Source organism: Seriola dumerili, unplaced genomic scaffold, assembly GCF_002260705.1.
Source record: "Seriola dumerili isolate Sdu_G_001 unplaced genomic scaffold, Sdu_1.0 BDQW01000129.1, whole genome shotgun sequence".
NCBI lineage: Eukaryota > Metazoa > Chordata > Actinopteri > Carangiformes > Carangidae > Seriola > Seriola dumerili.
The window spans coordinates 33,861-45,212 of record NW_019174384.1 but is presented as its reverse complement, the minus strand read 5'-3'; the positions used below and the strand labels follow the sequence as shown (position 1 = coordinate 45,212).

The window sequence follows — 11,352 nt, the reverse complement described above, 5'->3', positions numbered from 1 at the left end:
CAGGGACACACACACACACACACACACACACACACACACACACACACACACACACACACACACACAGATCAGTGTTTAAATACAGAGATTTGTTGCGTCTTTATATTTCTGTTTGAGAATTTTTCCACGTGTGTAGTTGTGTGTGTTATTTCTTATATTTGAAGTGGATAACTGAATCAGAATATTACTATCTTAACTTTATTTGTGTGGTTTGAATAAACATTTACACTCAGCATCTTTGATTTTATTTTTGTACAGAAATCATTTAAGGGTTGAGCTATCTGTAAGTTTTGCTATTGCTACATATCTAGCGTTAGCATTGACACCTGTTACCAGTCTGGACAAGAGCTTCAGCCATAGTTGTGTTTGCAGGACAAGAGGTTATAAAGGAATAAAGTTTGATGCTGAACTTGCCACATTTCCTCTAGACTGGTAAGTAAACAGCTGCTAATGCTAATGTTAGCTATAAATAGCTCCTTTAAGAGGAAACCACAAAGGAGAGACCAGGAGAACCTGGAAGACAAAAAGTTTGTTTACTCCATTGCACATCAATAGTTCAGAACATAATCTAATCCTTCAGTGTTTGGTGGAGAGGTTTGTTCGTCTTGAACGTGTCTTCTTTACGGTTCTTGTCCATATGACATGAATGTTCATGTCATGCTCACAGTCGTTTAACACAGTTATACATCAGAGTCTCCAGTTTACTGAAGCAGAGGGTTGCCGGTCTGGAATTCACCGGTCAAACGTGGCGTTTCTTCATGTATGTTTGTGCACGATTTTACTGCAAATAAATAAATTTCAGTATCAGAAACGTATAAACATAAAATCATAACAATCTCATTTATTCTTCTTCAGTATAAAGAACAATTTCTGCAGAGCAAAAAAAAAAACATCACATCGTCGTGATTCCTTCATTTGATTTGGTCAGATTTTATATTTTGTCCTAATTTCCTGTTTCTCAATGGAAACAACAAACAGGAAATGAATTTAAAAGTGTAGGAAGAACATTATTTTACCTATTTTCCCTTTATAGCACAGAACAAGGATGACTGTTGCTGCTAGGACCAAAATGGCTACCACCACCACCACGCCTAGAATGACTCCAACATTGGCTGAATACCCTGAAATAGAAAGTCAGTTACTTGCACTTTCCCATGATGCCTCATGATGGTGTTTTCTGATGTTTAGGTTGTTACAGGTTATACAGATAATAACACTTCATGCAGCCTCACCTGGATTCTCTATCCTCAGAAAGGTGTTGGTTATCAGTGTCTCCTCAGCATCACTCAGTTCACAGGTGTATGTTCCCTCATGATGTGGAGATAAGTTCTGCCTGACTCTGACACACCTTTCACCTGCTCCTCTCACCTCTCACCTCTCAGACAGCATTTATCAAATCCAAGATTCAGGGATCATATATACATAAATATGAAACTGCTTTGGACTTAAGCTTGCAAGAAAATATAAAAGTGAAAGAAAAATTTACTTTTATCTTTCACTTTAAGTGTCGTACTTGAACGCAGCCCTGGTTTCCCCTCGTCTAGAAGAGGTTCTATTATTCAAGTATCTTCTTTTACCCTTGTGCCAATGAATCTGTCCACCTTCAAATGAAATCCACATCTATCTTTATTTACAAGCTTACCTGGCCTCTCTTAACTTCTCAGCTCAGATAAGGATGAACTTTATTTCTCCAATTCATCAAATACAACCTAAAAATGCTCTTAAATTTCAGAGAGCTCCAGAGCTGCTTGAGTTGGTTCAGAGTTTACTGAAGAAAACCACAGGTAACACACTTTGGAGATTGAGGATTATCATCGTCATGTTTTAGTCAACTGTTTTGTTGATTTGAACATTTAATAAGATGTTACTCTTGCTTGGCCACTGGGACAAATCTTGGTGGGCCATACTGGTCCCGTCACTCCATGTCCCGGCTCTTTCTGTGTGCCTGTCATTCGGGGTGCGGGCCAGTCCCAGTGGAATCACGGTTCAGCTTTTTTCCCAGTCTGACCATGCAGTCTTCACCTTTTGAAAGGCTCACAGATGTTACAACAGCTCTTCGTCTCTGCCTGATCATAGAACTTCTTTTGTAATTCTCCTTCTCCTCTCCATCTTGACAGTGTGATTTATTTGTGGAGTGTAGGCCGCTGTCACGCCGCCGCCGGTAGACGTCCTTTCAATGCAGTTGCTGCCTTGTCCGCATTGTCAATCAATCCTGTTCAAAACTCAGCAACAGAAGAATAGATTACCCCTTCTCCTTTGGTAATCTTTAGATTCGTGCTATCAGTTAGCATATGCCCGCCTCCTTTCCCCAATCCCCCCTGTTCTTCTCTCCCTTGTCCTGTGCACGAGCATGAACGCCCCCTGTTTCTGATTGGCTGGAATACTGTTGTGTTGTGGTCTGGGTCCCATTTACAGAGACCATTGTGTGTAGGAACAACAGAACGTATCCAGGAAGAGATATTCACTGAATCTGAAAAACAGTGTATTATAGAATCACTGGCTGCTCCTTTAACTAGGTTAGAAAATTAAAAAGCAGAATAATGGAATCATACGATTAAAGAGAATTTGTGATATCAAAGAAAACATGATGCAACAGTCACAAAACATTTTATTTTGAACCTTTAAGGTGCAATGTGATAATGCTGAAGTAATATGGTGTGATGCATAACATTGTCAAAAAAACACTTAGTAATTTGTGATTCTGATAATACTGACGAGTTACTGTGACCACAAATATACAGTATACAGGAGATTAATAAACAGTAGTGTATTTATTCATGAAATATACTTATACTGAACTTCAAAATATTAGTAAATGGCATCCTTTATATGTTTTCATCAGTACATAATGTTGAACTTACATTTATGTGGAGACTTAAAGTCAACTTAACAACTTAGTGTTTATCTGTGTTATTTTAGACAACAGTTGTGGATGCATCTAAATGTTTCATTAATGGTCTTAACTGAATATTTACTCAAAGTAGAAAAGCAATACAGCCACTGACATGAACTGAGAACTCTATTAAATAATACTGCGGACATCTAGGATCTATTTGTCTGTCCTGATAAAGAACAACTTTACAGTCTGCTATAGTTTGGCCTCAACTTCAGTCTAAATTCACCACAGATTATTCACATACTAAAAATCCTGACTATGCTGCCATCTAGTGTTTGATACTCTGTGAGACACTGAACAGAACAAGCAGCACTTCACCATGCAGTAAGACCTAAAGCCTCACGTCATAACACTGTGTGGTTGACTCTAGATGAAGAAAGTGTGTTTTCTAAAGGTTCGTGCAGATGACATGCTGTTACATCCAGTCCACTGACCATTAAATAAACCATGTAGTGTACTCTCTTGTCTCTGGTGACAGTCCTTAGTGTCATGCTTCTTCACCATCAGTTTGCAACATGCTTCTTAAAACTGGGGTCTTTCCCATCACAGAAGTACATTTTCACTGTTTCTTTATTAGTGTTACCACTTAAACTTCAAAGGAGCTCATCACTCAACTTGTGATGTGAGCAGACAACTCAAGACAGGTCGTGGCCCCCGGCCAGACGCTCTGTTTGAATGGAGGGTTTACCTTCACTGTTGAAAAGTCAAACAACTACCAAGAAACACGGCCTGACCACAAAGAGACGCACAACGACCACAAAGAGATGTGAAACAACAGAGATTCAAAATGTCTGCGCACAACAACATGAAAACAAGACGCTAACAGACACAAAACCACTACAGAGAAACCCCAGATGAGGAGGGGGTTATAATCCCTAGTGGAGAAGTCCAATAGTTAGTAGATGATTATTGACCTATTGGATTAAAGGAAGCCAATATCCTCAGTCAGTATCACACTGGTAGTGTTGATCTTAAGGACTCCTGTGCATTTAAAGTGCTCACAGCTGTATATCCCATCTGTGGTTTCACATAAAGGGCAGAATAAAGTGGACTGATTTGGTAGATTCATTAATGCATCAGCTTTTACGTGTTTCTGTTGTTGATTCAAACTGAAGTTGGATGTGGTTGGAGTGCAGAGGTGCAGACTTTGTTTCGTTCGCTTTTGTTCTCGGGTCAAAAAACACGGAGCAATAATTTACTAAAGAGTGAGAAAAATACCTCATTATGAAAGTTTGCACAGAGACAGCACTCTTGTCTCAATGTCACTGGCTGCTCAGCTGCTATCCTTATAATATCCCTCTATTCAACAGCATAAATGACTTGAGTGTGGCTCTGTAGACGTGCAGCTGGGGATGTTGTTAAGCGTTGCATTTCTGTGACGCTGTACGATTCCCGATGGACAACAAATAGGAAATGATGCAGTGGCAGAATTTTGGCCCTAATCAGCCACCGTACATTTTGATTGTCTCTTGTCATACGTCCCTTGTCTCATCTCTCCTGCGAACGAAACAGAACAGAATAAATTTGAGAAATGTGCTTCTTCAGCCTGTAGAATATTTTCTTCACAACAAAATAAATAGCAAACATAAAGCTGTCTTTTTATTTGATCATATTTTCTGTTTCACCTTCAAACTATTGAGCCAAAGTTTGTTTTCCATTAGCATTAAGGTATTTTACTCTCTGCTCATGTCCTCTTATTTATGCCAACATTTTACCAGCATGTCATTTTAACATTTATTTGAGTAATGACTGATTCATAACTGCTCACTTATACTTACCTATATAACTTGTGTGGGGATCAACCTTTAAATGAGAATAAATTTTCATGCTGTGAAATTTTATGATTTATTTTATTATAAAATAATCCTAATTATATTTAGAGCTAAATCAAAGTCACTCCCAGAAAGGTGTTGTTAAGTTTACTGTACAAAAAGATTTTAAAAAAGGGATTAATCGGAGAAGTGTTTTTATTGTTGGGGTTAAATCATGGAAGAATGCAAATATAAATTAGTTTTTCTGTCTATATTGTTAAAAATTTACTGTTTTATGTGTGATCGTTGAATAAAAACGACTAAATTAAATGGGGAAATGTAAGTTTGTGGTAAGAGAGGTAGACTTGTTGAAGCTGGTACTCACCTTAAAGGTATGAATGAAGGACAAAATGCCGTGTTTCGTCCTGCTGTTCTCTGTGTCAGACACATAAGAGTCAGCACAAGCAACATGCACAACAAATCATTAGCAGGTGAGAGAAGAACGTGTTTTCTTACCATTTGACATTTGTAGTAGAGCACCAGGACGACTAGCAGTACGACCATAACCACAAGCACCACGGCTATAGCAACGGCTGTGACATCACTCTGACCCCCTGAAACAGAAAATCATATGTTCAGTTAGCCCTCCGGACCACCTGCCTACACCCGAGTGAACGACCAAGAGAAATCCTAACCACCGCCGCCATGGCAACCATCACCATAGCAACCATCACCATAGCAACCACCACAAGGCATCGCCTCAGCAAAAGACCTTTGATACCTTGAAATGACCTACGGTTGTTCGTCCGTCTGCCGTTTCTCATGGTCCCGATATCTTAGTAACGCCTCGACGGAACTTCTTCAAATTTGGCAAAAAACATAGAGGATGAACTGCTTAGATTTTGGTGGTAAAAGGTCAAAGGTGAAGGTCACGGCTGTTGCGGGTTGTACATATATCACAGATACTGACAGTTCCTCCCTTCATGCAGCCTCACCTGGACTCTCTATCCACAGGAAGGTGTTGGTTATCAGTGTCTCCTCAGCATCACTCAGTTCACAGGTGTACATTCCCTCTTGCTGTGAAGATAAGTTCCCTAGCATGAGGCCGCCTGACTCTGACACGCCCTTCACCTGCTGCCTCCACCCCTCTGAGACCGTGTAGGTGACGTCGGCTCCGGTCTGGGTCAGGACGATCTCGCTGCGGTTGAATCTCCAGACGAGGCTGAAGCTGGTTATCGAGGTGTGTGAGGCGGTGCAGGGGATCGTTGTTTCAGTGCCGGAACGACTCAAAGAAGCTGAAATGAAACATCAATAAAAACATCAAAAACACCTGTGACGTACCTTCTTCTAAATACATTGGATCCGGATTGTGATTAACAAGATCACAAAACACAAAACACAAAGTACAACTGAGGCTGATCCGAATCTCCTTAGTTCTGCAGGAAGCTGGTAACACTTTGACTATGAAAAGGCAAGGCACCATTAAAGTCATTGGGATCCATCCTCTGGGGAACATGCATGTCTGAACCGAATTTCATGGCAAGGGTTCCAATAGTTGTCAAGATATTTCACTTAAAAACCATGAATGTCAACCTCATGTTGGCGCTAGAGGGAGAATAAGGAGATCATCAGAGTTAGCAGGATTCATCCTCTGAGAACCATGAATCCATCAACTGCTGTCAAGTTATTTTACTGAACTCATGTCTCAATCTGATGGTAATCTGTTTAATAATTGTTATTATTTATTAGCTACCAGGGAGGAATCTGTCATTATTTAACGACGAGCAAATATGGAGCTGATATTTTTCGGTTAGCTGACCGATGAGTGTTAACGCTCACGTAGTTGCTGCAGTGTGGCTCTCCTCCTGTTTCTGCGAGTGCTGACGGTGCAGTTGTAGCTCAGATCCGTATCTGAAACTACCAGAGAGCTACTGATGTTGTAGAGCAGCTGCTCAGTCTCCTGGACTTCAGTTTGGCTCTTGAAGGTCACATTGGATGGAGGGCTGGTGGACCAGGTGAGCTCAGGTTGAGGGAAGATCCCCTCTGAGCTGCAGATGGTCCTGTTTCCCACCTGCTGGAGGTCGACTTTACCAACTGGAGCTGCAAAGAAAGAGGATGTTTATGCTAAGTGTGGATTAACTGAAACTATTTTAGATTTTAAAAAAAATTGTGTTAATAGTGTTCTGTATTTGCTGTGTGTTTCTCATACCGTCCACTCTCAGGTTGATAAATGATTCCATGTTTCCTCTGATGGTGCTGGTGTGACACTTGTATCTGCCCTGGTCCTGAACCTGCACCTCTGTCAGCTGGAGTGAGGCATTTCCTCTGGAGATCTGGTCCTTGAACAGTGACGTCCTGCCTCTGAAGCGCTGGTCCTGGTGAGCGAGCTGGTCCTGGTTTTGGTAGTAGGAGTGGACAAGATGGTCTCTCGGCTTCATCAGATTCCAGTGGACGACCACATCGTTGCCGCCCTGGAAGCTGCACGGTAAGACGCAGCTCTCCGTGACAATGCAGGATTCATCAGCGTCTGCAACACATCAGGTACAAGCATCACAACTTCTGCAAGGAGACACGTGAGCTGCGGTGGAAGAGTCTTTTCAAAACTGAATTAAATAACCTGGAAGAACCTGAGAAGCATCCTATCTTATCTCCTTTAGCACAGGAAACATCCCACAATTCCCTGCTGCAGCAACATTTAAAGCGACCCACATAAATGTAGAAACAACAGAGCAGCTGTTTTTATGTTTGTGATGGAAATCCTTGTCTGATCGTCTGAAGCCCAAACCCATAAATATTGATTTCCTCTCTTCCTCTCCGTCCATTCATGTCAAAGAATAAGAATATTGAATTTCACCTCAACAGTATCGGTTCACCATTATTTTAGTGGCTCGACTTTCTCTATTTGTATTTTTCTTTCATGGTTTCATTTTCCTCCATTTCAATCATGTTTGTTTTTTCTGGTTAGGAAATAATAATATTATTAATAATGATAATATCCAGGGTCATTGAACATTCCTCTGTGGTCCCAAGGGAAACATTCGTCGTGACATCCTGTATCATGCCTTCCTACTGTGCATGGATGTGTAGTACATCAGCAGCATATGGAACAAACAGGCCAATTAAAGAGATGGTTAGTTTCTCTTTCGTTTATTTTCCAACTTCCAAAAATTTTGAAAGGATGGAGAGAAGCTACACAATGTATTATCACCATTACTGGTTATAACAACACGTATATTTTCTCCCAATTATTATCATTACTATGACTGTTTTTATTTTTATTTCATTAGGTCATTACAGTAAAAGGTTAGATAGAGACAGAACACAGGCGGGTGACTTGGATGTGAAGCTCCAGACTGCCTCTGATGTCTCTGCCTGTACATGTTTATGGTACGTGAGGTAAAGGTCCACACGAGGTGACTCGACTGAAAACACAGTAAACGCCTCACTCACCTGCTTTGGCGGGAGTCACGAGCCACAGAACGAGCCAGGCGGCCGAGCAGAGGCCCATCATCCTCTGTATTTTCTGTCCTCTTCCGACATGACTGGGATTTTCTTTTTTGGGGAATGGGAAAGAAAAGGAAGTGATGTCATTACCGCCCCCTCACGGATGTGACTGAGTTGTGGGACAAGGGAAAAGTTATTTACTGTTAAAAGCTTTTCTTTTTTTTCTTTTTAAAGCAGCAGAAAAGATTGAAAGAAAATGCTGGAAAAAAATCACTTCAACATGGAGGATTATTGCACGAGCTGTATGAAAGAGACTGACACAAAAACATGAAATTAAATGAGAGGCATTTATGGATATGTTTAATATTAGTACATTTATTTTCAATAAATTAAATATATTAAAGTTGATTTTTTAATTGTAGGTTGAAGGTTTTTGTTGTTTTCTGTTGCAGGAGCCGTTTCAGTGTTTCCACCTCCCACCACCAGAGGGCGCCTCCTGGATCTGGATAGTTGTGAAAGTTGTATTTCAGTAAGTCACGGTTGATGAGCTCCAGGTGTGTGTGGTTGGTGATGAGGTCGCTCCACTGTGGGCCAGTGTTTTCCTGGATGTCGTGTCTTCAGTGGAGGACGACGGTGGACAGAGCCGCAGCAGCTCAGCAGCTGGTGAGAGGAATCAACCTGCACAACAAATCTGAAGGTTTGATTTTGGACACTTCTTCTCAAAGTCTGTGTCACCACAAACTCTCACAGGAGCAGACCCCTCAGTGGCTTTTTAAGTAGTGTGTGGAGATACAAGGTTTTCATTCCCCAACAATATGATCTTTCTTATAAAATTCAAATTTTCATTGGAGGACTGACAGAGAGTCTAATTAGTATGTAGTCGATTGAAAACTAATTTCCCTCTCTGAATCATTGAGCTATCAGAAATCTGAAGACATTTTTTTCATTATTTGTTTATTTCATTTGGAGCTTTGAGAAATATAAACTTTATTTACATTGACAATGTGTATTTAAAATATCTTGAGCTTGAAGTGTTAAAACATCAACATCAGTGTCGACTAAGACGCAGGTCAGAGACAGTGGAGGAAACACAGTTAGAGGTTTTCTCAGTGAGTCCAGTGTTGACTGGCTGATGAGGTGACAGCGCCCTCTGCTGGAGGTGACGACAGCTCCGTCCTCACAGTTACAGCACAGAGACACAGAGACCGGTGGTCACTCTGGCTGAGCTCCAGAGATCCTGTGTGGACATGGAGAAAACTTCCAGAAGGACGACCATCACTGCAGCTCTCACTGATCTGGGCTTTAGTGCAGAGAGTCCAGACGAAGCTTCTCCTCAGTGACAGTTTGCAGCAACAACAAAAAACAGCAGCTGAAGGACTTTGAGGCTGAGAGAAGCAAGATTCTCTCGTTAGTTCATATTTTAAATGAACGGCGTGTGACCAAAGTCATCATTTGACTGAAGCAGAGGTTTGTGGGTCAGGGTTTCACCTCCCTGGGGAAACATTGACTCACTGATCTGTTTGAGCTCCGTTTCCCTGAAGACAAAATGAAACAAGATTCAGCAGCAGAAAACTGGTTCTAACTGTAGTTCATTCAGCAGCAGTGCTTTTCTAATACAGAACATTTACTTACGTTGGTGTTTGATCATTGTTTGACTCTCTCTACCTGTATCTCTGTTCACCTGGGAGATATATTGAGCCAAAAAACAACATCATCATCACACCATGAAGGAGGAATCTGCAAAAATGTTTTCCGTATTGTGATCCGTGCCCTTAGATATCCTTCACACTAGAATAAGGACTGTTAGTTATTTACTCTAACAGCAGCAGCAGCGACCATAAGTTTGTTAATCTTGAACTCTTCTTCTTGCTCTTCTTGTCCATACGACACAAAAATCTCCAGGTTCACAGTCATTTACTACATCACATGCAAGTCTCTTCAGTTCTCTCAAGCAGAGGGGGGGGTGTGAGTTTTTCACCGCTCTGACGAGGCGTTTCTTCGTTTGTACCTCCTGTAGCTTCTGGTGTTCTGCAAACAAAATGAGATCAAATTCAGCATCAGAAACATATAAAGATGAAATCAAAACAATCTCTTATTTATTCTTCTTCAGTATAAAGAACAACTTCTGCAGAGCAAAATAAACCATCACATGAATCATGATTCCTTCTTTTAAAACTGATGGAAAAAGATTTCATTGGTTTATTAATTGAATTACACTATACCATGATCTAGAAAGTGACTGGAGGAAATATAAATGAGACGAGACGTTAGAAAACTGGTTCTAACAAGTTCATTCAGCAGCAGTGCTTTTCTAATACAGAACATTTACTTACGTTGGTGTTTGATCCTTGTTTGACTCTCTCTCCCCGTTTCTCTGTTCACCTGGGAGATATATTGAGTCAAAAAACAACATCATTAATAAAAATAACAAACAAGACATTTATTAAAGTGTAGGAGGAACATTATTTTACCTCTTTTCTTTTTACAGTGCTGGACAAGAACTGCTGCTGAGAATAAAACAGCTGCAGCCAACACGCCTGTAATGACTCCATGAATGATTAAATCCTCATCTGCAGTAGAAATACAGATATTACAGTTAATAACAGTTCTCACTCATATAGACTAACAGTTCCTCACTTCATGCTGCCTCACCTGGACTCTGCTCTATCCACAGAAAGGTGTTGGTTATCAGTGTCTCCTCAGCATCACTCAGTTCACAGGTGTATATTCCCCCATGATGTGGAGATAAGTTCTGCAGCATGAGGCTGCCTGACTCTGACACACCTTTCACCTGCTGCCTCCAGCCCTCTGAGACTGAGGAGGAGACGTCAGCTCTGGTCTGGGTCAGGATGATCAGAATGTGGTTGAATCTCCAGATCAGACTCTTGAAGGAGGAGTTTGAGGCAGCGCAGGGGATCGTTGTTCCAGTGTTTGAAACATTGAGAAAAGCTGAAATGAAAAAAGGGATAAAATTTGATGCAATTCTGAACATTTTGCATTAGAGCATCGTGCAGCCTTGTCATGATGAAAGTTTCAGCTGTTTGAGGAAGTCTGACCCACCACATGGATTTAATCAAGTTCCAGACTCTTTAAAATCCCTCACTTGTTTTAAACAAAGTGGCTCTCCTCTTGTTTCTGCGAGTGCTGATGCTGCAGCTGTAGCTCAGATCAGAGTCGCTGTCTGAAACTGTCAGAGAACTTCTGATGTTGTAGAGCAGCTGCTCAGTCTCCTGGACTTCAGCTTGGCTCTTGAAGGTCACA

General features: G+C 41.0%; 1 protein-coding gene and 1 long non-coding RNA gene across 3 annotated transcripts; both read right to left on the bottom strand.

Annotated features, from left to right (window-relative positions):
• Positions 1 to 2,598: 2,598 nt before the first annotated feature.
• LOC111224303 (V-set domain-containing T-cell activation inhibitor 1-like) lies at positions 2,599 to 8,201 on the bottom strand. The gene is made up of 7 exons (XM_022748741.1): positions 8,098 to 8,201; positions 6,857 to 7,174; positions 6,487 to 6,747; positions 5,643 to 5,942; positions 5,164 to 5,261; positions 5,033 to 5,082; positions 2,599 to 4,393 (listed from the first exon to the last, which is right to left on the bottom strand). The coding sequence occupies exons 1-7, from the start codon at positions 8,156 to 8,158 to the stop codon at positions 4,369 to 4,371; spliced, it is 1,113 nt and encodes a 370-aa protein (XP_022604462.1). The 5' UTR covers positions 8,159 to 8,201; the 3' UTR covers positions 2,599 to 4,368.
• Positions 8,202 to 8,933: 732 nt separating this feature from the next.
• Positions 8,934 to 10,636, bottom strand: LOC111224305. 2 transcript variants are annotated; one of them, XR_002665222.1, is made up of 4 exons: positions 10,563 to 10,636; positions 10,425 to 10,473; positions 9,724 to 10,119; positions 8,934 to 9,626 (listed from the first exon to the last, which is right to left on the bottom strand). It is a non-coding gene; the product is annotated as an uncharacterized LOC111224305 (long non-coding RNA). The 2 variants fall into 2 exon arrangements; XR_002665221.1 differs by having other exon boundaries at positions 8,934 to 10,119.
• Positions 10,637 to 11,352: the final 716 nt, after the last annotated feature.

Excerpts from the sequence above, each read along its gene's own strand:
- LOC111224303 (XM_022748741.1), bottom strand. The coding sequence starts at position 8,158 with ATGATGGGCCTCTGCTCGGCCGCCTGGCTCGTTCTGTGGCTCGTGACT. Across the intron at positions 6,748-6,856 it reads TATCAACCTGAGAGTGGACG|CTCCAGTTGGTAAAGTCGAC; the intron begins GTATGAGAAACA and ends CTTTCTTTGCAG. Across the intron at positions 5,943-6,486 it reads AGCCACACTGCAGCAACTAC|CTTCTTTGAGTCGTTCCGGC; the intron begins GTGAGCGTTAAC and ends GTTTCATTTCAG.